Genomic DNA, 26,786 nt, shown 5'->3' on the forward strand with positions numbered 1-26,786 from the left:
TGCAGCAAGAGACAAGCAGTTCCGTGTGGAGCGGCTACGACCTCCGCAGCCGCTTTGTGCAGCACTCAGGCTTCAACTCTTCATCAAGGAAGAGGAAGAGGGAGACAACGAATTCTCCCTGTTGTGACCAAACTCCTGTTGATGGTGAAGTTCTAGGGCCCTCCAGCACCAGCCTGAAGCAGGTTCCCAGGCTTTGGGCTGGTCAAGAGCAAACCCAACCTTGGTGGAGCGAGCAGAGAAGATCCCCAGAGCAAGGCTGTGACCTCCATGGCCACTCTGTGCAGTGCACAGACCAGCAGCCCTCTCTGAGCAAGAGGAGGAGAACAAATCCTCCAGGATGTGACAAAGCCCTGCTGGATAATGCAGCTTCTGGGCCCTCCAACACCAGCTTCCAGCAGGCTTGTGTGCTCAGGGCAGCTCGGGAGCAATTCCAACTGAGGCTGAGGGAGCAGAGAAGCTGCCCACAGCTGGGCTATGATGTCGGCCGCCGGTTCGTGCGTTTCTCAGCCCACCACCGTTCACTGAGGAAGAGGAGGGTTTGTGTGCTCCAGAGACGCACGTCAGGGAAGCACTCGAGGCACTCTAGGATTGCTGCGGGCAGATTGTGGCGCTGGCTGAAGCAGAATGGGAAATTAGCGCTGCATTTTTTAGTAGAGCTGTCCATGTTTTCTACACCCATTCCCAAAGATGAGGGAACAATTTAGTGTAATGCCTGATGATGCCAACGACTAGTCTAGAAAGTTTTAATTAGTCTAGTCTAAAAGGCTTACTAATTCCCAAGAGGAAGTAAGCACAGAGAAAGGAGACCAGCAAAGGCAGAAGTTAAGTTAGTGGCTGAACGCTGGTCATTCCTGTAGAAGAGGTGGGAAAGCCAGAGAGCTCTGCTGCTGATGCTGTGACAGCAGCAGCAGCAGGTACAGCAGGGCCTGTTCAGAGAAGGTACCATGCACTGGGGCACTTCAGAAGGACCTTTGAAGCTCTTGTGAACTGGGGCTCTGTGACTGATCACAAAGATGGGAACCTGCAGTTCAGCAGCTGGTACAAGCAGTACCTCGTCTCTTTTCGAATGGAATTTCTCTGCAGTCATTGCTGAGGGAATAGCTCCCCCAGAAAGGATCCTGTTTCCACCAGAGAAGATTTACATGGTCTGGCAGCAGCAGCAGAGTGCTGGAGCAGGGCTGTTCAATGTGGGCAACACATTCTTCCTCAACCTTCCTCAACTGTCCTGCAGTGTTTGACCTACACCCCGCCACTGGCCAACTACCTGCTGTCCCGAGAGCACAGCAAGGCCTGTGAGTGCTTTTGGGAACCCCTCCTGAATATGTGTTCATCAAATACCAAAGATTCCCAGAACCTGGAGTTAGGCTTAGGAGAACAGCAGCCCTTTGTCAGCCCCATGAGTTGATGTTCTTTGAACACTCAAGCCTCTATAGAAGCCACTTGCCCTTGCCAGCTGTCTTACCCTTCATGAAGACACCTCTTTCTAGCTGCAAGTCTTTATTCCGGCAAGTTAAAGCCTCCTGGCTTATTGCACAGAAATCTCTTGGTCCAGCATCCCTCTTAAGAATATTTTCCGCACACTAAAATGTCCTGGGATCGTTGGGTCATTGGGAGGAGTGGAGTATTGTGCTGGAGTGAAAGAGGAGGAGGATCCCACTGCTGTGGATATTTGGCTAACCTAAAGACTTTCCCTGTGTCTCTGTTCAGGTCAGCAGCAAGGTTTCTGCATGATGTGCACCATGGAAGCACACGTTAACAAGGTCTTGCGTTCCCCTGTCCGTGCCATCGTGCCTTGGGCTGTCCTCAAGGTTTTTGGACGTAAGTCATGGCAGGTGCTTTTGACAGGTTTTCTTCCCTTTGTGTATGGGACAAGGACAAACTTCTTCTTTCTTAGGCATAGGAGAACATTTTCAGCTGGGTATGCAGGAAGATGCCCATGACTTCTTGTGCTGTACAGTCAATGCCATGCAGAGAGCTTGTCTGAGCGCAAGCAGCGAGTAAGCACAAGGCAATCACCCTCACAAAGCTCGGAGCCCTTTGGACTGCTTGATGTGCCACCATCAAGGGAAACCTAAACCCTGGGCTTTCAGGCTAAGCAAATCACTTGGAGGAGATAACCCTGTGTCTTATCACTTGTTTCCAGCTTGGACCTCTCTTCTGAATCCACTACCATCATCCATCAAATATTTGGGGGCTTTCTGAGATCCAGAGGCACGTTTCCACAGCTGTTACTCTCCTTGACATTGCCCGTGCCCTTCTGTCTGCCTGTGCTCGACACTTGGTCCTGGGACTGGTGGGACAGGTGCAATGTGTAAATGGGCAATGCCAGTCAGCTTGCCATTGCTGAGCATTTGGATTTTCCCTTCCAGTCACCTGCTTCAGCTGCAAAGCCGTTTCTGACTCCTACGAGGCCTTCTTGGATGTTCCTTTGGATATCAATGTAAGAGGCTTTGCGGTTGTGCTTCAAGACATCCCAAGGCCGTGCAGCAGCTTCCCAGAGTCAACACATTTGTCTTAAAAATATAGCCTGTGAACACAAGAGGTCTTGGTGGTGGGTGGGAAGGGCACTGGATAGTGTCCTCCTGCAGAGGCTGTGGCACTGGGCTCTCTGCAGGTGCTGTTTTTAAGCTGGACAAACAGCAATTATCCTCTCTGCACCCTTGATACATCGTCATCCTTCTTCTCTTTGCCTGCCCTCCTGTAAGACCTGCCTGGCTCCCAGGCTGATGGGTTGAATTGTTGTTTGCACCACTGATGCCCCTGCACACTGTCATTAGTTGAACTGAGCGGGGGCACAGGGACGGAGCTCTTGACAGCTCCAGGAGCTGCTGGGAGACGGGGAGGTGTTCAGCGTCGCACTCTCTTTCTGCCTCCTTCTGGATAGGTTCATGGTGGGTCTCTTCAGCATCAGCTACAGGGCTTTTCTGGTCAGCTTCTGGGAAATGCTTTGGTGAGGGCATTTCCTGCAGCTCAGCGTGCACATTTCTCACTCTTACAGGCAGCCTTGTCCCTCACTGCAGCTCTGGAAGAGTTTGTGACACCTGAGCAGCTGGATGGTGAAAACTGCTTTAAATGCAACAAGTGAGATGATTACTAAGAACATGCAGAGTAAGACGGGATCCTGTTGGAGGGGGCTGCATGTCATTGAAGAGAAGTCATCTTCTTGTGCAGGTTTACTGCACACAGATGAGATGCAGCTTTTTTGCAAATATGGCAGTGAAGAGCCTTAGAATAACAAAAGCTGTGTGAGACAGGAGAGGTTGCCTGGCCAGCTTGGGCAAAGATTGGGTGCATTTCAGCACTGGGCTGTGTCTGTGCTTGCTTTCAAGGTGTAAGGAGAAGGTTGCTGCCTCCAAGAGGTTCACAATCCACTGTGCACCCAAGGTTCTGACGGTGTGTCTGAAACGGTTTGACTGTTTGACCGGCGGGAAGATGAACAAGGTGTGTACACAACTGGTGTGCAGCTTTCTTTTCCTAGAGTAGATTTCCTAGAGCTTGTCACAAGCCACTCGTTAGTGATGTTAGTTGTTGGGTAGTAGTTGTCTGTAGGTACAGGTAGTGGTATGTAGTTGGGTTCGTTGTGTTCTCTCCTTGGGAGAAATGAATTCCCTTGGGAAGACAGGCCAGCGCTCTTCTCCCACAGCGCTGCTTTGGCCAAGAGCAGTTTCCTGCCACCCAAGGCATTACACCTTGCTTTACGAGAAAGCAGCTGCTCATGAGCCCCAAAGATGTATTTCCACACCTCTGGCCCCTGGATGTGGCAGGCTATTCTCTGTCCCAGGTCAGGGTCACCTCTGAGCCCTCCTGGTGTCTCTGTAGGCTGTGGAGTACCCCGAGTACCTGGATCTCCGCCCGTACATGTCCGAGGCCGATGGAGAGCCCCTCTATTACTCCCTGTATGCTGTCCTGGTGCACAGTGGCGACAGCTGCCATGAAGGACACTATTTCTGCTACACCAAGGTAAACAGCAACTTCCTTCCCTCCTTCCTTCCCAACGAGGAGAAGGCGTGCTGGGGAAGAGGAACTTTCCTGTGGGTATTACTGACAGCCAAGGTTTTGGGCCAGAAGGTCTCCTTAGGGGCTGCACTGGATTTCTTTTGGCACACTCTTTGTTAGGTAGTTTTCTGCCCGTGTTTTTGGTGAGAAGCCATGCAGAGATCCTTGCCTTTATTTTTCACAGGCCAGCAACGGGCTGTGGTACCAGATGGATGATGAGTGTGTGGAGCTTCGTAGCATTGACACAGCTCTCGGGCAGCAAGCCTACCTGCTGTTTTATGCCAGGTGAGACAATGGAACAGGCTGCCCAAAGAAGCTGTGGGTGCCCCATCCCTGGAAGAGTTCAAGGCCAGGTTGGATGGGGCTTGGAGGATCCTGGTCTATTGTAAGGTATTCCTGGCCATGAGAGGGAGTGGAACAAAAGGCGCTTTAAGGTCCCTTCCAAGGCAAACAAGTGTGTGAATTTATGGAATGGAGGCTGTAGAAGGTAGAAGGATGAGATTTTGCTGGGACAGGAGCAGGCCGGGTGGGAATACTCTGGTTGACCTTTTCATTTGTGACCTTGGCTAAGTCTCTCTGTCATAGAAACCTCTCCAAGAAAATGACTGAAGCCCAGAGGAGGCTGCAACAACAGCCCTAAAGTGAGATCACTCTTTTTTTCTCCAGATGCTCTGATCTGAGGCTTGGACAAAAGGCTTCTTCCTCGCTGGCACCATCATATGCCCCATCCATCCTCAGTCAGTGGGCAGCCAGCAGCAAGCCGGTGGCTTCTGTAGTCCCACAGGTTTTGCCTGACAGGACAAAGGTAACTGGGGAGGAGGGTCAGGGCACCACAGGAGCTGTGGATTTCTTTGTAGGATGTAAGCATTTCTCCCTTTTCCCCTGGCACCCTGCAGCATTCTTCACAGCCACAATGCTGCTTCCTCTCAAAGCATGCCACCTGCATCCATGCCATTTGTGTGCCTTTGGCCCTTTGGCCTTGGCAGCCCTCCAGAAGGGCCTTTGGGAGGCTGTGAAATGTGCCCTCCCAGAGCTTCAGTGGCTTCCTCTTCACTGACTCTGGCCCTTTCAGGAGAGAAGGGCAGGAACTGTGCACAGCTCTCTTTCCAGGACATGGTGCTGAGTGTGGAAGATCCTGGCCAGGAGGAGGCGCAGAGCGGATCCCCACTGTGGGGCAAGGAAGCCTGCAGCTATGTTATGGACACCACAGGCTGTGATGACGCCACAGGGAGGAACACGGGCCCTCCATGTTTTGGCCATGATCAGCATGTGGATGATGCACCTTCAGGGCCTTCCAACAGGAGCTTGGAGTCGGCGTGTGGACCTGGGGATGCTTGGGAGGAAACCCTGCTGAGGCAGAAAGAGACAAGCAGTTCCGTGTGGAGCGGCTACGACCTCCACAGCAGAAAATAAATTCTCCCTGTTGTGACCACACCTCCTGTTGACAGTGCAGTTCGAGGGCCCTCCTGCAGCAGCTTGAAGCAGGCTCTCATGCTTAAGGCTGGTCAAGAGGAAATCCAACCACGGTGGAGAGCAGAGAAGATCCCCAGAGCAGGGCTGTGACCTCCATGGCTGGTCTGTGCAGTGCACAGACCATCCTCGCTCTCTGAGCAAGAGGAGGAGACCAAATCCTCCCGGATGTGACAAAGCCCCAGTGGACCGTGCAGCTTTAGGGTTGTAGTTCATTTATTTAGTTTGGTTAAGGATTTGTTGAAGCTTGTTAGGACGTTCTTCTTCCCCCCTCTTGATTGTATTGGTTAGGCCCCAGTTGTCAGTTATGTAAACCCCTCCTATTTTACCTGAATGTTCCCTGTCAATCACCTTAGCCCTGCCCCTACCCCCTATCCATCATTGTAAACCCCACCCCTTCTTCCAGAGCCTTCTGTATCAATCAATTATACCTCCAGGCCCCACTGGTTACTGTATCTTGCTCCCTCCCTCTGTGAATCCCTATTAGTATGGAAGGTGTGATCCTTTCCCCTTACTCCTCCTCTCAAGATTCCCCATTGGTCTACAGTTGGTACCCTCCCCTGGAGGTCGGTCCATACTTAACTCCTTGCACAGCAATGCTCAGGGCTCTCTTGGACCTGGATCCCTTGGAGTGTGGACGCCTCGTTTCCCCGACCTAATAAAACCATTGCTGGGAACTACAATCCAAGAGAGACTCCTCTGCTTTCTTGTCTGCACACCTGACGCCGTGCACCACAGAGCCTGGAGTAGCCCAAGACTCTGGAGGGGTCACTGAGGGAAAAGCCTACTCCCCAGTGATTCCCCACTCCTGGCGTTCATCTGAGCCGGAGTGCAAAGACCACCGTAGAGCCAGCCGGAGCTCCGGTGCAGTACAGCGTCACTTCAGGGCCCTCCAACACCAGCTTCAAACAGGCTCGTGTGTTCAGGGCTGCTCGGGAGCAATTCTGACTGAGGCTGAGGGAGCAGAGAAGCTGCCCACAGCTGGGCTATGATTTCTACTGCCGGTTTGTGTGTTTCACCACCGTTCAGTGAGGAAAAGGAGGGTTTGTGTGCCCCAGAGACGCACGTCAGGGAAGCACTCGGAGCACTCTAGGAGTGCTGGTGGCAGATTGTGGCGCTGGCTGAAGCAGAATGGAAAATTAGCACTGCGTTTTTTAGCAAAGGTGTCCTTGTTTTCTACACCCCTTCCCAAAAATGAGGGAACAATTTATTCTAATGGATGCTAATACTACTGACTAGACCAAAAGGCTTTAATTAGGCTAGACTGGAAGGCTGAATAATTCTTTCTTCCTCCATTATTATTTATTCTTTAATCCACAGTGTAGGTAATTATTGCTACTTATACAGCCCAGTATTTGGAAGCCATATTGAAATAATTATATTAAAGCTAGGAAAATAAATCTGGAGACTGATACTGCTCGTCCTTGCCCAGGACCCTGAATAAGTCTCTTTTTCTCAGTCTCAAGGTGGAACCTCGCTGGGTGTCCCCAGTGAAGGGAGGAATCTCCCACCACACTCTGAGAAGGGGAATGTTAGAAGTGTGTCCTGTTAAAGAGCAGGACAGGGCTTTTACAGTCTGAAGCCATGGGCTGTGAGTCAGGGGGTGCTCAGGGAGCTGTGCCAGCTGGAGCAGAACACTGTGCCTGGGCAGGGATTGAGCTGCTGCAGCCGTGTCCTGTTTACTCCTCACCAGGAATGGCTTGAGCAAGGAGGGTCTCCTGTTTTTAGTATTAAAGAAAGTACACTAAATGCAGAGGTGGCTTTCTCCGTGCTGCTTGGGAAGCGGCATGTGAACCACAAGGGAACCAAGGAGAGATTCTCAATTCCAGAAGCACTGCTGAGCACAGCCTCTCCTGACTCCAGCTGGGCTCCAGCCCCTGAGGTGACCTGAGCTTCCAAGCAGAGGGGCCAGAGCCTCTGACCTGCATTGAGCAGGCCTGCCACAGCTCCATGTCACACTGAGCACTGCAGTGTCCAGCCTTCCCCTGCTGCAGCCAGTCCCTTCCCAGGCTGTTCCAATCTCCACCTCCACCTTCCAGTGGCATGGAACGCTGCTGATCACATCCAGTGCTCCCTCTGACCTGCAGGGAGAGGAAGACTCCCTCATTTGCTGTTGTGGCCAGTGGCTCCTGTCTGTGACAGATTCTGTGTCCTGCTCCGTGCCCCCCTGCACCGGCCAGGCTGGCTCCGTGCTGCTGGGCCTCTCACACCTGGTGTCAGCCTGGCCATGTCTCCCTGAGGGGACAGAAGGAGTCCCTGGTGCCAGCCCTCGCAGGTTCCCCTCAGGGGGCTGAAGGGCCGCGGTGCCAGCCTGGGCGGGTTCCCCTCAGGGGGCTGAAGGGCCGCGGTGCCAGCCCTCGCAGGTTCCCCTCAGGGGGCTGAAGGGCCGTGGTGCCAGCCTGGGCAGGTTCCCCTCAGGGGGCAGGCGGGCCTCTTGAGGGGCCCTGTACGCTGTTGTGTAGAGGTTTGTAAATCTCAGACTTGTTCCCTGTGGCGAGAGGTGTTCCGGGCAAGAGGGCTCGGGGCCATGCAGGAGCTGGAGCAGTTCCCACAGGAGCCCCACCTTGCAGCGCCGGCGGGCACAGCTTTGTCACAGCTGAAGTTACATTCCCCACACAGGCTCCGTGCTGCTGGGCCTCTCACAGTGCCTCTGAGCAAGGCTCCAGCTGAGCTCTCAAAAGAGCCCCAAAAAGAGCCCCAGTTCCCCAAAAGAGCCCCGAAAAGAGCCCCAGTTCCCCAAAAGAGCCCGGTGCTTCTGCGGTTCCCCTGAAAGGGCTGAAGGGCCTCGGTGTCATCCTGGCCATGTCTCCCTGAGGGGGCAGAAGGGACCCCTGGTGCCAGCCTGGGCGGGTTCCCCTCAGGGGGCTGAAGGGCCGCGGTGCCAGCCTGGGCGGGTTCCCCTCAGGGGGCAGGCGGGCCTCTTGAGGGGCCCTGTACGCTGTTGTGTAGAGGTTTGTAAATCTCGGACTTGTTCCCTGTGGCGAGAGGTGTTCCGGGCAAGAGGGCTCGGGGCCATGCAGGAGCTGGAGCTGTTCCCACAGGAGCCCCACCTTGCAGCGCCGGCGGGCACAGCTGTGTCACAGCTGAAGTGACATTGCCCACACAGGTTTTTGGATCCTCATCTGAGGCTGCCGTAGGACTTGCAGGGAAAAAGGGCAACTGTTGCCTAGTTGGAAGTGAGGCTGAAAGCATAATTCCTAAATTAACATCAATGCAAATGAAATAAATTATTCCAGTGCTGCCTTGGTGGTTCTGGTCCCTCCTGCCTGTGCCTCAGGCTCTCCCCAGCAGGGGAGAGTGTTTGGTGGGCCCTGATCTCCAAAAATCCATCTTTGCTGTTGCAGTGTGTCACTGCCTTGTGATAGAACTTGGTGAAACTTGCTGGCCCAGGCTGGGCAGGGGCCAAAGCAGGCAGTTCAAATAGGGGTGATGCCTTTTGGGACTATGTGAAAACAGAGGCCAGACAAAATCAAGGGAATACAAAGCAGTTCTGTTTATTGAAGGGCCTTCAGGTACATTTCAGGCAGACAAAGCCCCCACAGGGGCTACACCCAAAACTGGTTAATCTTCCATTTACAGCTTCAGGTAATGAAGTAATTTTTCTCCAGTTTGTTCTCCCCAACTCACTTTAGTTTCCCTCTCTCAGGGCCTGAGGCAGTGAGGTTTCCTTGATTCGCAGGCCTAGAGAGGAATTGTTTTGTCTGACCAAAATGGGAAAGCATCAGCTGACATTGTATATGGAGTTTAGAGTTATACACTGAAGAATCGCAGGATTACAAATACACAAAAAATAGAGAAGCTAAAATCCTAAGGCATCAGGGGTGAATAGCAACCAGCTGCAACCTTGGAGCATGAGGAGCATCAAGTGCCTGACTGCTCAGAGGCTGCTCAGAACTGCAGGCTTCCAGAGCATGGCCCCAAACCACGTGGGTCAGGTGCAGCAGGAACAAAACTGCCTCCAGCAATCTTGAGTGGCAATCTGGCTAAAGCTTTGTCTGCTCAAACCTAGCCTAAGCCAGGCTGGAGGAAGAAGTAAATGTGAAGCTGCTAAAAAGTTGCCCAAGAGAGGCAGCAGCTGTGTGGGGGCCTGGCAGCCGAGGTTCACCCAGCGCAGCCTTTAGAGGGTCTCTCTGGTGGTACCAGTCCAGGGTCAGCCTGTGGGTGTATGTTGAGGGCAGATAAAATTCACTGGAAATGACCCTGTGAGAGCTTGTGTGCTTTGCCACATGAGTCTCAGAGGCACAGGACTGTGCCTGGGAGGAGTGCAACAGAATTCCTCAGCAGCCTGTGTGGCAGACAGAAGTGTGAGCAGGCTTGTGACAGCTGTGGGCAGGCCTGTACTCACTGGGCTCTGTGCTTTGGGGAAGGAGTGGCAGCTCTGCAGGCAGTGAACCCCTCATCATCAGCAGCACAGGGGGAGTTCCAGCGACTTCCACCTGTGCGAGGAGCCATGTGGGTTCCTGTGGCCAGGAGCCATGTGGTTCTGTGACGTCAAGGGGACACATCCCTGTGTGGCCCCCATGTCACAGAGGGGCAGAGCATGTGGCACCTCTCCAGTGACAGTGAACTCACCTACCCAATGCTCGGTGGGCTGAGCGCAGGAGAGTGAAGGAGCTGGTCTTCAGGATCAGTCAGCTGCTTCCTTTGCTGCTCTTTTGTGCTTGTCTTTTAGACAAGTATTTAGACAAGTATTTAGACAAGTAGTTAGGCAAGTAGTTAGGCAAGTAGTTAGACAAGTAGTTAGACAGGTAGTTAGACAAGTAGTTAGACAGTGTTGTATAGTGTCCTCTTCAGCTTTCATCCTCTCAGAGGTAAGGATGATTTGATGCTTGGGATAGCTCCTAGAGGAAGGAGGTGTGGGATAAAGTCTAGGCTGGTTTAGGCCTTCCTAATTGAAGGCTGAGCTCTTACACGGTTGTAGGCTGCCCAGATACAGGCTAGGCCAGAATTCTTACTGGCTGATTCCCTTTCCTTTACTATAGCCTGGGATACCTAAGTAGTCTGTAGTAAGTGTGTAATAAGTAGGTAAGTAGTGACTGTAGTCTGAGGGGCTGGGCTCAGCCCAGAGTGGCAGAAAGCCCACGCTGGCTGCCACAGGAGGGGAAGTGAGACGGAAAAAGGAGAGCAACAAAGGCAGTAGTTAAGTTAGCGGCTGAAAGCCGGTCACTCCTGTGGAAGAGGTGGGAAAGCCAGAGAGCTCTGCTGCTGATGCAGTGACAGCAGCAGCAGCAGCAGGAGCAGCAGGGCCTCTTCAGAGAAGGTACCATGCACTGGAGCACTTCAGAAGGACCTTTGACACTCCTGTGAACTGGGGCTCTGTCACTGGTCACAAAGATGGGAGCCTGCAGTTCAGCAGCTGGTACAAGCAGCACTGAAACTGTTGATGGCAAATGCTGTTCTCTAGGTTTGATTTATTTGGAGTTTTTATACTTTTGGTGAGCTAGGGTAATTTCTTTGCAATCATGTGATGGGATTGACACTGGTCTCTTTCTGGAGAATGTCCTGATATGTCCTTGGTCTTCCAGAGCTTTGCCCTCTGTTCCTGAGAGACGCAATGGCCACAAGAGGGAACGATTTCTGTGAGTAACAGCTTCACGGTCAGGTTTGGACCTTGTGAATCCCCAGACAAGTGACATGACTGGTGGTCAGATCCCAGAATGATGTGCTCAGAACCCAGAGTGAACTCTGGGATGTTTCCTGAGAGCAGGCAGACTGACCCAGGTGTTTATGTTTAGTGACAGGAAAGCACCTTTTGTCTCTCCTTTCTCAGTGTGCACAAGACTTTGAAACAGGATTGTTTATAGAGAGGGCTGACATCCTTGAGTTACCCTTTTTTTTCAGTACTTGCCTTTTTTCAACAAGTTACAATTAGTTACGACCAGGGAAAACTTGACTTGGTAAATGCAGTCTCCAGCTCTGGTGAGAAAGGAAGATACCTGGAGGCCCAGAAATCAGAGCTGGGGTCTGTTAGACTCTTGGCAAAGCAAGCAGGGGAAGAGACTTTTCCAACCCAGTAAATTTCAATGGCAGCTCTAGGCTTCCCCTGACACGGAGTTGAAGGTTTGAGCTGGTTATCCTGGCTGCTTGTGTAGAAAACTCCAAGTTTAAATCTGCTTCTCTACCTCGTCTCTTTTCAAATGGAATTTCTCTGCAGTCATTGCTGAGGGAATAGCTCCCCCAGAAAGGATCCTGTTTCCACCGGAGAAGATTTACATGGTCTGGCAGCAGCAGCAGAGTGCTGGAGCGGGGCTGTTCAATGTGGGCAACACGTGCTTCCTCAACGCTGTCCTGCAGTGTTTGACCTACACCCCGCCACTGGCCAACTACCTGCTGTCCCGAGAGCACAGCAAGGCCTGTGAGTGCTTTTGGGAACCTCTCCTGAATATGTGTTCATCAAATACCAAAGATTCCCAGAACTTGGAATTAGATTTAGGAGAACAGCAGCCCTTTGTCAGCCCCATGAGTTGATGTTCTTTGAACACTCAAGCCTCTATAGAAGCCACTTGCCCTTGCCAGCTGTCTTACCCTTCATGAAGGCACCTTTTTCTAGATGCAAGTCTTTATTGCGGCAAGTTAAAGCCTCCTGGCTTATTGCACAGAAATCTGTTGGTCCAGCATCCCTCTTAAGAACATTTTCCGCACACTAAAATGTCCTGGGATCGTTGGGTCATTGGGAGGAGTGGAGTATTGTGCTGGAGTGAAAGAGGAGGAGGAGGAGGAGGATCCCACTGCTGTGGATATTTGGCTAACCTAAAGACTTTCCCTGTGTCTCTGTTCAGGTCAGCAGCAAGGTTTCTGCATGATGTGCACCATGGAAGCACACGTTAACAAGGTCTTGCATTCCCCTGTCCGTGCCATCGTGCCTTGGGCTGTCCTCAAGGTTTTTGGACGTAAGTCATGGCAGGTGCTTTTGACAGGTTTTCTTCCCTTTGTGTATGGGACAAGGACAAACTTCTTCTTTCTTAGGCATAGGAGAACATTTTCAGCTGGGTATGCAGGAAGATGCCCATGACTTCTTGTGCTGTACAGTCAATGCCATGCAGAGAGCTTGTCTGAGCGCAAGCAGCGAGTAAGCACAAGGCAATCACCCTCACAAAGCTCGGAGCCCTTTGGACTGCTTGATGTGCCACCATCAAGGGAAACCTAAACCCTGGGCTTTCAGGCCAAGCAAAACACTTGGAGGAGATAACCCTGTGTCTTATCACTTGTTTCCAGCTTGGACCTCTCTTCTGAATCCACTACCATCATCCATCAAATATTTGGGGGCTTTCTGAGATCCAGAGGTACGTTTCCACAGCTGTTACTCTCCTTGACATTGCCCGTGCCCTTCTGTCTGCCTGAGCTCGACACTTGGTCCTGGGACTGGTGGGACAGGTGCAATGTGTAAATGGGCAATGCCAGTCAGCTTGCCATTGCTGAGCATTTGGATTTTCCCTTCCAGTCACCTGCTTCAGCTGCAAAGCCGTTTCTGACTCCTACGAGGCCTTCCTGGATGTTCCTTTGGATATCAATGTAAGAGGCTTTGCGGTTGTGCTTCAAGACATCCCAAGGCCCTGTAGCAGCTTCCCAGAGTCAACACATTTGTCTTAAAAATATAGCCTGTGAACCCAAGAGGTCTTGGTGGTGGGTGGGAAGGGCACTGGATAGTGTCCCCCTGCAGAGGCTGTGGCACTGGGCTCTCTGCAGGTGCTGTTTTTAAGCTGGACAAACAGCAGTTATCCTCTCTGCACCCTTGATACATCGTCATCCTTCTTCTCTTTGCCTGTCCTCCTGTAACACCTGTCTGGCTCCCAGGCTGATGGGTTGAATTGTTGTTTGCACCACTGATGCCCCTGCACACTGTCATTAGTTGAACTGAGCGGGGGCACAGGGACGGAGCTCTTGACAGCTCCAGGAGCTGCTGGGAGACGGGGAGGTGTTCAGCGTCGCACTCTCTTTCTGCCTCCTTCTGGATAGGTTCATGGTGGGTCTGTTCAGCATCAGCTACAGGGCTTTTCTGGTCAGCTTCTGGGAAATGCTTTGGTGAGGGCATTTCCTGCAGCTCAGCGTGCACATTTCTCACTCTTACAGGCAGCCTCGTCCCTCACTGCAGCTCTGGAAGAGTTTGTGACACCTGAGCAGCTGGATGGTGAAAACTGCTTTAAATGCAACAAGTGAGATGATTACTAAGAACATGCAGAGTAAGACGGGATCCTGTTGGAGGGGGCTGCATGTCATTGAAGAGAAGTCATCTTCTTGTGCAGGTTTACTGCACACAGATGAGATGCAGCTTTTTTGCAAATATGGCAGTGAAGAGCCTTAGAATAACAAAAGCTGTGTGAGACAGGAGAGGTTGCCTGGCCAGCTTGGGCAAAGATTGGGTGCATTTCAGCACTGGGCTGTGTCTGTGCTTGCTTTCAAGGTGTAAGGAGAAGGTTGCTGCCTCCAAGAGGTTCACAATCCACTGTGCACCCAAGGTTCTGACGGTGTGTCTGAAACGGTTTGACTGTTTGACCGGCGGGAAGATGAACAAGGTGTGTACACAACTGGTGTGCAGCTTTCTTTTCCTAGAGTAGATTTCCTAGAGCTTGTCACAAGCCACTCGTTAGTGATGTTAGTTGTTGGGTAGTAGTTGTCTGTAGGTACAGGTAGTGGTATGTAGTTGGGTTCGTTGTGTTCTCTCCATGGGAGAAATGAATTCCCTTGGGAAGACAGGCCAGCGCTCTTCTCCCACAGCGCTGCTTTGGCCAAGAGCAGTTTCCTGCCACCCAAGGCATTACACCTTGCTTTACGAGAAAGCAGCTGCTCATGAGCCCCAAAGATGTATTTCCACACCTCTGGCCCCTGGATGTGGCAGGCTATTCTCTGTCCCAGGTCAGGGTCACCTCTGAGCCCTCCTGGTGTCTCTGTAGGCTGTGGAGTACCCCGAGTACCTGGATCTCCGCCCGTACATGTCCGAGGCCGATGGAGAGCCCCTCTATTACTCCCTGTATGCTGTCCTGGTGCACAGTGGCGACAGCTGCCATGAAGGACACTATTTCTGCTACACCAAGGTAAACAGCAACTTCCTTCCCTCCTTCCTTCCCAACGAGGAGAAGGCGTGCTGGGGAAGAGGAACTTTCCTGTGGGTATTACTGACAGCCAAGGTTTTGGGCCAGAAGGTCTCCTTAGGGGCTGCACTGGATTTCTTTTGGCACACTCTTTGTTAGGTAGTTTTCTGCCCGTGTTTTTGGTGAGAAGCCATGCAGAGATCCTTGCCTTTATTTTTCACAGGCCAGCAACGGGCTGTGGTACCAGATGGATGATGAGTGTGTGGAGCTTCGTAGCATTGACACAGCTCTCGGGCAGCAAGCCTACCTGCTGTTTTATGCCAGGTGAGACAATGGAACAGGCTGCCCAAAGAAGCTGTGGGTGCCCCATCCCTGGAAGAGTTCAAGGCCAGGTTGGATGGGGCTTGGAGGATCCTGGTCTATTGTAAGGTATTCCTGGCCATGAGAGGGAGTGGAACAAAAGGCGCTTTAAGGTCCCTTCCAAGGCAAACAAGTGTGTGAATTTATGGAATGGAGGCTGTAGAAGGTAGAAGGATGAGATTTTGCTGGGACAGGAGCAGGCCGGGTGGGAATACTCTGGTTGACCTTTTCATTTGTGACCTTGGCTAAGTCTCTCTGTCATAGAAACCTCTCCAAGAAAATGACTGAAGCCCAGAGGAGGCTGCAACAACAGCCCTAAAGTGAGATCACTCTTTTTTTCTCCAGATGCTCTGATCTGAGGCTTGGACAAAAGGCTTCTTCCTCGCTGGCACCATCATATGCCCCATCCATCCTCAGTCAGTGGGCAGCCAGCAGCAAGCCGGTGGCTTCTGTAGTCCCACAGGTTTTGCCTGACAGGACAAAGGTAACTGGGGAGGAGGGTCAGGGCACCACAGGAGCTGTGGATTTCTTTGTAGGATCTAAGCATTTCTCCCTTTTCCCCTGGCACCCTGCAGCATTCTTCACAGCCACAATGCTGCTTCCTCTCAAAGCATGCCACCTGCATCCATGCCATTTGTGTGCCTTTGGCCCTTTGGCCTTGGCAGCCCTCCAGAAGGGCCTTTGGGAGGCTGTGAAATGTGCCCTCCCAGAGCTTCAGTGGCTTCCTCTTCACTGACTCTGGCCCTTTCAGGAGAGAAGGGCAGGAACTGTGCACAGCTCTCTTTCCAGGACATGGTGCTGAGTGTGGAAGATCCTGGCCAGGAGGAGGCGCAGAGCGGATCCCCACTGTGGGGCAAGGAAGCCTGCAGCTATGTTATGGACACCACAGGCTGTGATGACGCCACAGGGAGGAACACGGGCCCTCCATGTTTTGGCCATGATCAGCATGTGGATGATGCACCTTCAGGGCCTTCCAACAGGAGCTTGGAGTCGGCGTGTGGACCTGGGGATGCTTGGGAGGAAACCCTGCTGAGGCAGAAAGAGACAAGCAGTTCCGTGTGGAGCGGCTACGACCTCCACAGCAGAAAATAAATTCTCCCTGTTGTGACCACACCTCCTGTTGACAGTGCAGTTCGAGGGCCCTCCTGCAGCAGCTTGAAGCAGGCTCTCATGCTTAAGGCTGGTCAAGAGGAAATCCAACCACGGTGGAGAGCAGAGAAGATCCCCAGAGCAGGGCTGTGACCTCCATGGCTGGTCTGTGCAGTGCACAGACCATCCTCGCTCTCTGAGCAAGAGGAGGAGACCAAATCCTCCCGGATGTGACAAAGCCCCAGTGGACCGTGCAGCTTTAGGGTTGTAGTTCATTTATTTAGTTTGGTTAAGGATTTGTTGAAGCTTGTTAGGACGTTCTTCTTCCCCCCTGTTGATTGTATTGGTTAGGCCCCAGTTGTCAGTTATGTAAACCCCTCCTATTTTACCTGAATGTTCCCTGTCAATCACCTTAGCCCTGCCCCTACCCCCTATCCATCATTGTAAACCCCACCCCTTCTTCCAGAGCCTTCTGTATCAATCAATTATACCTCCAGGCCCCACTGGTTACTGTATCTTGCTCCCTCCCTCTGTGAATCCCTATTAGTATGGAAGGTGTGATCCTTTCCCCTTACTCCTCCTCTCAAGATTCCCCATTGGTCTACAGTTGGTACCCTCCCCTGGAGGTCGGTCCATACTTAACTCCTTGCACAGCAATGCTCAGGGCTCTCTTGGACCTGGATCCCTTGGAGTGTGGACGCCTCGTTTCCCCGACCTAATAAAACCATTGCTGGGAACTACAATCCAAGAGAGACTCCTCTGCTTTCTTGTCTGCACACCTGACGCCGTGCACCACAGAGCCTGGAGTAGCCCAAGACTCTGGAGGGGTCACTGAGGGAAAAGCCTACTCCCCAGTGATTCCCCACTCCTGGCGTTCATCTGAGCCGGAGTGCAAAGACCACCGTAGAGCCAGCCGGAGCTCCGGTGCAGTACAGCGTCACTTCAGGGCCCTCCAACACCAGCTTCAAACAGGCTCGTGTGTTCAGGGCTGCTCGGGAGCAATTCTGACTGAGGCTGAGGGAGCAGAGAAGCTGCCCACAGCTGGGCTATGATTTCTACTGCCGGTTTGTGTGTTTCACCACCGTTCAGTGAGGAAAAGGAGGGTTTGTGTGCCCCAGAGACGCACGTCAGGGAAGCACTCGGAGCACTCTAGGAGTGCTGGTGGCAGATTGTGGCGCTGGCTGAAGCAGAATGGAAAATTAGCACTGCGTTTTTTAGCAAAGGTGTCCTTGTTTTCTACACCCCTTCCCAAAAATGAGGGAACAATTTATTCTAATGGATGCTAATACTACTGACTAGACCAAAAGGCTTTAATTAGGCTAGACTGGAAGGCTGAATAATTCTTTCTTCCTCCATTATTATTTATTCTTTAATCCACAGTGTAGGTAATTATTGCTACTTATACAGCCCAGTATTTGGAAGCCATATTGAAATAATTATATTAAAGCTAGGAAAATAAATCTGGAGACTGATACTGCTCGTCCTTGCCCAGGACCCTGAATAAGTCTCTTTTTCTCAGTCTCAAGGTGGAACCTCGCTGGGTGTCCCCAGTGAAGGGAGGAATCTCCCACCACACTCTGAGAAGGGGAATGTTAGAAGTGTGTCCTGTTAAAGAGCAGGACAGGGCTTTTACAGTCTGAAGCCATGGGCTGTGAGTCAGGGGGTGCTCAGGGAGCTGTGCCAGCTGGAGCAGAACACTGTGCCTGGGCAGGGATTGAGCTGCTGCAGCCGTGTCCTGTTTACTCCTCACCAGGAATGGCTTGAGCAAGGAGGGTCTCCTGTTTTTAGTATTAAAGAAAGTACACTAAATGCAGAGGTGGCTTTCTCCGTGCTGCTTGGGAAGCGGCATGTGAACCACAAGGGAACCAAGGAGAGATTCTCAATTCCAGAAGCACTGCTGAGCACAGCCTCTCCTGACTCCAGCTGGGCTCCAGCCCCTGAGGTGACCTGAGCTTCCAAGCAGAGGGGCCAGAGCCTCTGACCTGCATTGAGCAGGCCTGCCACAGCTCCATGTCACACTGAGCACTGCAGTGTCCAGCCTTCCCCTGCTGCAGCCAGTCCCTTCCCAGGCTGTTCCAATCTCCACCTCCACCTTCCAGTGGCATGGAACGCTGCTGAGCACATCCAGTGCTCCCTCTGACCTGCAGGGAGAGGAAGACTCCCTCATTTGCTGTTGTGGCCAGTGGCTCCTGTCTGTGACAGATTCTGTGTCCTGCTCCGTGCCCCCCTGCACCGGCCAGGCTGGCTCCGTGCTGCTGGGCCTCTCACACCTGGTGTCAGCCTGGCCATGTCTCCCTGAGGGGACAGAAGGAGTCCCTGGTGCCAGCCCTCGCAGGTTCCCCTCAGGGGGCTGAAGGGCCGCGGTGCCAGCCTGGGCGGGTTCCCCTCAGGGGGCTGAAGGGCCGCGGTGCCAGCCCTCGCAGGTTCCCCTCAGGGGGCTGAAGGGCCGTGGTGCCAGCCTGGGCAGGTTCCCCTCAGGGGGCAGGCGGGCCTCTTGAGGGGCCCTGTACGCTGTTGTGTAGAGGTTTGTAAATCTCAGACTTGTTCCCTGTGGCGAGAGGTGTTCCGGGCAAGAGGGCTCGGGGCCATGCAGGAGCTGGAGCAGTTCCCACAGGAGCCCCACCTTGCAGCGCCGGCGGGCACAGCTTTGTCACAGCTGAAGTTACATTCCCCACACAGGCTCCGTGCTGCTGGGCCTCTCACAGTGCCTCTGAGCAAGGCTCCAGCTGAGCTCTCAAAAGAGCCCCAAAAAGAGCCCCAGTTCCCCAAAAGAGCCCCGAAAAGAGCCCCAGTTCCCCAAAAGAGCCCGGTGCTTCTGCGGTTCCCCTGAAAGGGCTGAAGGGCCTCGGTGTCATCCTGGCCATGTCTCCCTGAGGGGGCAGAAGGGACCCCTGGTGCCAGCCTGGGCGGGTTCCCCTCAGGGGGCTGAAGGGCCGCGGTGCCAGCCTGGGCGGGTTCCCCTCAGGGGGCAGGCGGGCCTCTTGAGGGGCCCTGTACGCTGTTGTGTAGAGGTTTGTAAATCTCGGACTTGTTCCCTGTGGCGAGAGGTGTTCCGGGCAAGAGGGCTCGGGGCCATGCAGGAGCTGGAGCTGTTCCCACAGGAGCCCCACCTTGCAGCGCCGGCGGGCACAGCTGTGTCACAGCTGAAGTGACATTGCCCACACAGGTTTTTGGATCCTCATCTGAGGCTGCCGTAGGACTTGCAGGGAAAAAGGGCAACTGTTGCCTAGTTGGAAGTGAGGCTGAAAGCATAATTCCTAAATTAACATCAATGCAAATGAAATAAATTATTCCAGTGCTGCCTTGGTGGTTCTGGTCCCTCCTGCCTGTGCCTCAGGCTCTCCCCAGCAGGGGAGAGTGTTTGGTGGGCCCTGATCTCCAAAAATCCATCTTTGCTGTTGCAGTGTGTCACTGCCTTGTGATAGAACTTGGTGAAACTTGCTGGCCCAGGCTGGGCAGGGGCCAAAGCAGGCAGTTCAAATAGGGGTGATGCCTTTTGGGACTATGTGAAAACAGAGGCCAGACAAAATCAAGGGAATACAAAGCAGTTCTGTTTATTGAAGGGCCTTCAGGTACATTTCAGGCAGACAAAGCCCCCACAGGGGCTACACCCAAAACTGGTTAATCTTCCATTTACAGCTTCAGGTAATGAAGTAATTTTTCTCCAGTTTGTTCTCCCCAACTCACTTTAGTTTCCCTCTCTCAGGGCCTGAGGCAGTGAGGTTTCCTTGATTCGCAGGCCTAGAGAGGAATTGTTTTGTCTGACCAAAATGGGAAAGCATCAGCTGACATTGTATATGGAGTTTAGAGTTATACACTGAAGAATCGCAGGATTACAAATACACAAAAAATAGAGAAGCTAAAATCCTAAGGCATCAGGGGTGAATAGCAACCAGCTGCAACCTTGGAGCATGAGGAGCATCAAGTGCCTGACTGCTCAGAGGCTGCTCAGAACTGCAGGCTTCCAGAGCATGGCCCCAAACCACGTGGGTCAGGTGCAGCAGGAACAAAACTGCCTCCAGCAATCTTGAGTGGCAATCTGGCTAAAGCTTTGTCTGCTCAAACCTAGCCTAAGCCAGGCTGGAGGAAGAAGTAAATGTGAAGCTGCTAAAAAGTTGCCCAAGAGAGGCAGCAGCTGTGTGGGGGCCTGGCAGCCGAGGTTCACCCAGCGCAGCCTTTAGAGGGTCTCTCTGGTGGTACCAGTCCAGGGTCAGCCTGTGGGTGTATGTTGAGGGCAGATAAAATTCACTGGAAATGACCCTGTGAGAGCTTGTGTGCTTTGCCACATGAGTCTCAGAGGCACAGGACTGTGCCTGGGAGGAGTGCAACAGAATTCCTCAGCAGCCTGTGTGGCAGACAGAAGTGTGAGCAGGCTTGTGACAGCTGTGGGCAGGCCTGTACTCACTGGGCTCTGTGCTTTGGGGAAGGAGTGGCAGCTCTGCAGGCAGTGAACCCCTCATCATCAGCAGCACAGGGGGAGTTCCAGCGACTTCCACCTGTGCGAGGAGCCATGTGGGTTCCTGTGGCCAGGAGCCATGTGGTTCTGTGACGTCAAGGGGACACATCCCTGTGTGGCCCCCATGTCACAGAGGGGCAGAGCATGTGGCACCTCTCCAGTGACAGTGAACTCACCTACCCAATGCTCGGTGGGCTGAGCGCAGGAGAGTGAAGGAGCTGGTCTTCAGGATCAGTCAGCTGCTTCCTTTGCTGCTCTTTTGTGCTTGTCTTTTAGACAAGTATTTAGACAAGTATTTAGACAAGTAGTTAGGCAAGTAGTTAGGCAAGTAGTTAGACAAGTAGTTAGACAGGTAGTTAGACAAGTAGTTAGACAGTGTTGTATAGTGTCCTCTTCAGCTTTCATCCTCTCAGAGGTAAGGATGATTTGATGCTTGGGATAGCTCCTAGAGGAAGGAGGTGTGGGATAAAGTCTAGGCTGGTTTAGGCCTTCCTAATTGAAGGCTGAGCTCTTACACGGTTGTAGGCTGCCCAGATACAGGCTAGGCCAGAATTCTTACTGGCTGATTCCCTTTCCTTTACTATAGCCTGGGATACCTAAGTAGTCTGTAGTAAGTGTGTAATAAGTAGGTAAGTAGTGACTGTAGTCTGAGGGGCTGGGCTCAGCCCAGAGTGGCAGAAAGCCCACGCTGGCTGCCACAGGAGGGGAAGTGAGACGGAAAAAGGAGAGCAACAAAGGCAGTAGTTAAGTTAGCGGCTGAAAGCCGGTCACTCCTGTGGAAGAGGTGGGAAAGCCAGAGAGCTCTGCTGCTGATGCAGTGACAGCAGCAGCAGCAGCAGGAGCAGCAGGGCCTCTTCAGAGAAGGTACCATGCACTGGAGCACTTCAGAAGGACCTTTGACACTCCTGTGAACTGGGGCTCTGTCACTGGTCACAAAGATGGGAGCCTGCAGTTCAGCAGCTGGTACAAGCAGCACTGAAACTGTTGATGGCAAATGCTGTTCTCTAGGTTTGATTTATTTGGAGTTTTTATACTTTTGGTGAGCTAGGGTAATTTCTTTGCAATCATGTGATGGGATTGACACTGGTCTCTTTCTGGAGAATGTCCTGATATGTCCTTGGTCTTCCAGAGCTTTGCCCTCTGTTCCTGAGAGACGCAATGGCCACAAGAGGGAACGATTTCTGTGAGTAACAGCTTCACGGTCAGGTTTGGACCTTGTGAATCCCCAGACAAGTGACATGACTGGTGGTCAGATCCCAGAATGATGTGCTCAGAACCCAGAGTGAACTCTGGGATGTTTCCTGAGAGCAGGCAGACTGACCCAGGTGTTTATGTTTAGTGACAGGAAAGCACCTTTTGTCTCTCCTTTCTCAGTGTGCACAAGACTTTGAAACAGGATTGTTTATAGAGAGGGCTGACATCCTTGAGTTACCCTTTTTTTTCAGTACTTGCCTTTTTTCAACAAGTTACAATTAGTTACGACCAGGGAAAACTTGACTTGGTAAATGCAGTCTCCAGCTCTGGTGAGAAAGGAAGATACCTGGAGGCCCAGAAATCAGAGCTGGGGTCTGTTAGACTCTTGGCAAAGCAAGCAGGGGAAGAGACTTTTCCAACCCAGTAAATTTCAATGGCAGCTCTAGGCTTCCCCTGACACGGAGTTGAAGGTTTGAGCTGGTTATCCTGGCTGCTTGTGTAGAAAACTCCAAGTTTAAATCTGCTTCTCTACCTCGTCTCTTTTCAAATGGAATTTCTCTGCAGTCATTGCTGAGGGAATAGCTCCCCCAGAAAGGATCCTGTTTCCACCGGAGAAGATTTACATGGTCTGGCAGCAGCAGCAGAGTGCTGGAGCGGGGCTGTTCAATGTGGGCAACACGTGCTTCCTCAACGCTGTCCTGCAGTGTTTGACCTACACCCCGCCACTGGCCAACTACCTGCTGTCCCGAGAGCACAGCAAGGCCTGTGAGTGCTTTTGGGAACCTCTCCTGAATATGTGTTCATCAAATACCAAAGATTCCCAGAACTTGGAATTAGATTTAGGAGAACAGCAGCCCTTTGTCAGCCCCATGAGTTGATGTTCTTTGAACACTCAAGCCTCTATAGAAGCCACTTGCCCTTGCCAGCTGTCTTACCCTTCATGAAGGCACCTTTTTCTAGATGCAAGTCTTTATTGCGGCAAGTTAAAGCCTCCTGGCTTATTGCACAGAAATCTGTTGGTCCAGCATCCCTCTTAAGAACATTTTCCGCACACTAAAATGTCCTGGGATCGTTGGGTTGTTGGGAGGAGTGGAGTATTGTGCTGGAGTGAAAGAGGAGGAGGAGGAGGAGGATCCCACTGCTGTGGATATTTGGCTAACCTAAAGACTTTCCCTGTGTCTCTGTTCAGGTCAGCAGCAAGGTTTCTGCATGATGTGCACCATGGAAGCACACGTTAACAAGGTCTTGCATTCCCCTGTCCGTGCCATCGTGCCTTGGGCTGTCCTCAAGGTTTTTGGACGTAAGTCATGGCAGGTGCTTTTGACAGGTTTTCTTCCCTTTGTGTATGGGACAAGGACAAACTTCTTCTTTCTTAGGCATAGGAGAACATTTTCAGCTGGGTATGCAGGAAGATGCCCATGACTTCTTGTGCTGTACAGTCAATGCCATGCAGAGAGCTTGTCTGAGCGCAAGCAGCGAGTAAGCACAAGGCAATCACCCTCACAAAGCTCGGAGCCCTTTGGACTGCTTGATGTGCCACCATCAAGGGAAACCTAAACCCTGGGCTTTCAGGCCAAGCAAAACACTTGGAGGAGATAACCCTGTGTCTTATCACTTGTTTCCAGCTTGGACCTCTCTTCTGAATCCACTACCATCATCCATCAAATATTTGGGGGCTTTCTGAGATCCAGAGGTACGTTTCCACAGCTGTTACTCTCCTTGACATTGCCCGTGCCCTTCTGTCTGCCTGAGCTCGACACTTGGTCCTGGGACTGGTGGGACAGGTGCAATGTGTAAATGGGCAATGCCAGTCAGCTTGCCATTGCTGAGCATTTGGATTTTCCCTTCCAGTCACCTGCTTCAGCTGCAAAGCCGTTTCTGACTCCTACGAGGCCTTCCTGGATGTTCCTTTGGATATCAATGTAAGAGGCTTTGCGGTTGTGCTTCAAGACATCCCAAGGCCCTGCAGCAGCTTCCCAGAGTCAACACATTTGTCTTAAAAATATAGCCTGTGAACACAAGAGGTCTTGGTGGTGGGTGGGAAGGGCACTGGATAGTGTCCCCCTGCAGAGGCTGTGGCACTGGGCTCTCTGCAGGTGCTGTTTTTAAGCTGGACAAACAGCAATTATCCTCTCTGCACCCTTGATACATCGTTATCCTTCTTCTCTTTGCCTGTCCTCCTGTAACACCTGTCTGGCTCCCAGGCTGATGGGTTGAATTGTTGTTTGCACCACTGATGCCCCTGCACACTGTCATTAGTTGAACTGAGCGGGGGCACAGGGACGGAGCTCTTGACAGCTCCAGGAGCTGCTGGGAGACGGGGAGGTGTTCAGCGTCGCACTCTCTTTCTGCCTCCTTCTGGATAGGTTCATGGTGGGTCTGTTCAGCATCAGCTACAGGGCTTTTCTGGTCAGCTTCTGGGAAATGCTTTGGTGAGGGCATTTCCTGCAGCTCAGCGTGCACATTTCTCACTCCTCCAGGCAGCCTCGTCCCTCACTGCAGCTCTGGAAGAGTTTGTGACACCTGAGCAGCTGGATGGTGAAAACTGCTTTAAATGCAACAAGTGAGATGATTACTAAGAACATGCAGAGTAAGACGGGATCCTGTTGGAGGGGGCTGCATGTCATTGAAGAGAAGTCATCTTCTTGTGCAGGTTTACTGCACACAGATGAGATGCAGCTTTTTTGCAAATATGGCAGTGAAGAGCCTTAGAATAACAAAAGCTGTGTGAGACAGGAGAGGTTGCCTGGCCAGCTTGGGCAAAGATTGGGTGCATTTCAGCACTGGGCTGTGTCTGTGCTTGCTTTCAAGGTGTAAGGAGAAGGTTGCTGCCTCCAAGAGGTTCACAATCCACTGTGCACCCAAGGTTCTGACGGTGTGTCTGAAACGGTTTGACTGTTTGACCGGCGGGAAGATGAACAAGGTGTGTACACAACTGGTGTGCAGCTTTCTTTTCCTAGAGTAGATTTCCTAGAGCTTGTCACAAGCCACTCGTTAGTGATGTTAGTTGTTGGGTAGTAGTTGTCTGTAGGTACAGGTAGTGGTATGTAGTTGGGTTCGTTGTGTTCTCTCCTTGGGAGAAATGAATTCCCTTGGGAAGACAGGCCAGCGCTCTTCTCCCACAGCGCTGCTTTGGCCAAGAGCAGTTTCCTGCCACCCAAGGCATTACACCTTGCTTTACGAGAAAGCAGCTGCTCATGAGCCCCAAAGATGTATTTCCACACCTCTGGCCCCTGGATGTGGCAGGCTATTCTCTGTCCCAGGTCAGGGTCACCTCTGAGCCCTCCTGGTGTCTCTGTAGGCTGTGGAGTACCCCGAGTACCTGGATCTCCGCCCGTACATGTCCGAGGCCGATGGAGAGCCCCTCTATTACTCCCTGTATGCTGTCCTGGTGCACAGTGGCGACAGCTGCCATGAAGGACACTATTTCTGCTACACCAAGGTAAACAGCAACTTCCTTCCCTCCTTCCTTCCCAACGAGGAGAAGGCGTGCTGGGGAAGAGGAACTTTCCTGTGGGTATTACCGACAGCCAAGGTTTTGGGCCAGAAGGTCTCCTTAGGGGCTGCACTGGATTTCTTTTGGCACACTCTTTGTTAGGTAGTTTTCTGCCCGTGTTTTTGGTGAGAAGCCATGCAGAGATCCTTGCCTTTATTTTTCACAGGCCAGCAACGGGCTGTGGTACCAGATGGATGATGAGTGTGTGGAGCTTCGTAGCATTGACACAGCTCTCGGGCAGCAAGCCTACCTGCTGTTTTATGCCAGGTGAGACAATGGAACAGGCTGCCCAAAGAAGCTGTGGGTGCCCCATCCCTGGAAGAGTTCAAGGCCAGGTTGGATGGGGCTTGGAGGATCCTGGTCTATTGTAAGGTATTCCTGGCCATGAGCGGGAGTGGAACAAAAGGAGCTTTAAGGTCCCTTCCAAGGCAAACAAGTGTGTGAATTTATGGAATGGAGGCTGTAGAAGGTAGAAGGATGAGATTTTGCTGGGACAGGAGCAGGCCGGGTGGGAATACTCTGGTTGACCGTTTCATTTGTGACCTTGGCTAAGTCTCTCTGTCATAGAAACCTCTCCAAGAAAATGACTGAAGCCCAGAGGAGGCTGCAACAACAGCCCTAAAGTGAGATCACTCTTTTTTTCTCCAGATGCTCAGATCTGAGGCTTGGACAAAAGGCTTCTTCCTCGCTGGCACCATCATATGCACCATCCATCCTCAGTCAGTGGGCAGCCAGCCGCAAGCAGGTGGCTTCTGTAGTCCCACAGGTTTTGCCTGACAGGACAAAGGTAACTGGGGAGGAGGGTCAGGGCACCACAGGAGCTGTGGATTTCTTTGTAGGATCTAAGCATTTCTCCCTTTTCCCCTGGCACCCTGCAGCATTCTTCACAGCCACAATGCTGCTTCCTCTCAAAGCATGCCACCTGCATCCATGCCATTTGTGTGCCTTTGGCCCTTTGGCCTTGGCAGCCCTCCAGAAGGGCCTTTGGGAGGCTGTGAAATGTGCCCTCCCAGAGCTTCAGTGGCTTCCCCTTCACTGACTCTGGCCCTTTCAGGAGAGAAGGGCAGGAACTGTGCACAGCTCTCTTTCCAGGACATGGTACTGAGTGTGGAAGATCCTGGCCAGGAGGAGGCGCAGAGCGGATCCCCACTGTGGGGCAAGGAAGGTTACAACTGTTTTTTGGACACCACAGACTGTGATGACGCCACAGGGAGGAACACGGGCCCTCCAAGTTGTGGCCATGATCAGCATGTGGATGATGCACCTTCAGGGCCTTGCAACAGGAGCTTGGAGTCGGCGTGTGGACCTGGGGATGCTTGGGAGGAAACCCTGCTGAGGCAGAAAGAGACAAGCAGTTCCGTGTGGAGCGGCTACGACCTCCACAGCAGAAAATAAATTCTCCCTGTTGTGACCACACCTCCTGTTGACAGTGCAGTTCGAGGGCCCTCCTGCAGCAGCTTGAAGCAGGCTCTCATGCTTAAGGCTGGTCAAGAGGAAATCTAATCACGGTGGAGAGCAGAGAAGATCCCCAGAGCAGGGCTGTGATCTCCATGGCTGGTCTGTGCAGTGCACAGACCATCCTCGCTCTCTGAGCAAGAGGAGGAGACCAAATCCTCCTGGATGTGACAAAGCCCCAGTGGACCGTGCAGCTTTAGGGCTGTAGTTCATTTATTTAGTTTGGTTAAGGATTTGTTGA

At 52.3% G+C, this 26,786-nt stretch overlaps 2 protein-coding genes across 2 annotated transcripts; both read left to right on the forward strand.

The window, feature by feature from the left end:
• Window positions 1-11,020: 11,020 nt before the first annotated feature.
• On the forward strand, window positions 11,021-15,947 carry LOC131588708 (ubiquitin carboxyl-terminal hydrolase 17-like protein 6). Its single transcript, XM_058857633.1, has 12 exons — window positions 11,021-11,045; window positions 11,621-11,821; window positions 12,246-12,317; window positions 12,412-12,535; window positions 12,682-12,749; window positions 12,908-12,978; window positions 13,537-13,619; window positions 13,868-13,979; window positions 14,358-14,498; window positions 14,719-14,819; window positions 15,201-15,339; window positions 15,645-15,947. The coding sequence occupies exons 1-12, from the start codon at window positions 11,021-11,023 to the stop codon at window positions 15,945-15,947; spliced, it is 1,440 nt and encodes a 479-aa protein (XP_058713616.1).
• Window positions 15,948-21,558: 5,611 nt separating this feature from the next.
• LOC131588709 (ubiquitin carboxyl-terminal hydrolase 42-like) lies at window positions 21,559-26,485 on the forward strand. Its single transcript, XM_058857634.1, has 12 exons — window positions 21,559-21,583; window positions 22,159-22,359; window positions 22,784-22,855; window positions 22,950-23,073; window positions 23,220-23,287; window positions 23,446-23,516; window positions 24,075-24,157; window positions 24,406-24,517; window positions 24,896-25,036; window positions 25,257-25,357; window positions 25,739-25,877; window positions 26,183-26,485. The coding sequence occupies exons 1-12, from the start codon at window positions 21,559-21,561 to the stop codon at window positions 26,483-26,485; spliced, it is 1,440 nt and encodes a 479-aa protein (XP_058713617.1).
• The last annotated feature ends 301 nt before the right edge of the window (window positions 26,486-26,786 follow it).

The sequence above is a fragment of the Poecile atricapillus genome, chromosome 27 (assembly GCF_030490865.1).
Source record: "Poecile atricapillus isolate bPoeAtr1 chromosome 27, bPoeAtr1.hap1, whole genome shotgun sequence".
Taxonomy (NCBI): domain Eukaryota; kingdom Metazoa; phylum Chordata; class Aves; order Passeriformes; family Paridae; genus Poecile; species Poecile atricapillus.

Excerpts from the sequence above, each read along its gene's own strand:
- LOC131588709 (XM_058857634.1), top strand. The coding sequence starts at position 21,559 with ATGGCCACAAGAGGGAACGATTTCT. Across the intron at positions 24,158-24,405 it reads AACTGCTTTAAATGCAACAA|GTGTAAGGAGAAGGTTGCTG; the intron begins GTGAGATGATTA and ends CTTGCTTTCAAG. Across the intron at positions 25,878-26,182 it reads TTTTGCCTGACAGGACAAAG|GACATGGTACTGAGTGTGGA; the intron begins GTAACTGGGGAG and ends CTCTCTTTCCAG.
- LOC131588708 (XM_058857633.1), top strand. The coding sequence starts at position 11,021 with ATGGCCACAAGAGGGAACGATTTCT. Across the intron at positions 14,820-15,200 it reads TACCTGCTGTTTTATGCCAG|ATGCTCTGATCTGAGGCTTG; the intron begins GTGAGACAATGG and ends TTTTTTCTCCAG. Across the intron at positions 15,340-15,644 it reads TTTTGCCTGACAGGACAAAG|GACATGGTGCTGAGTGTGGA; the intron begins GTAACTGGGGAG and ends CTCTCTTTCCAG.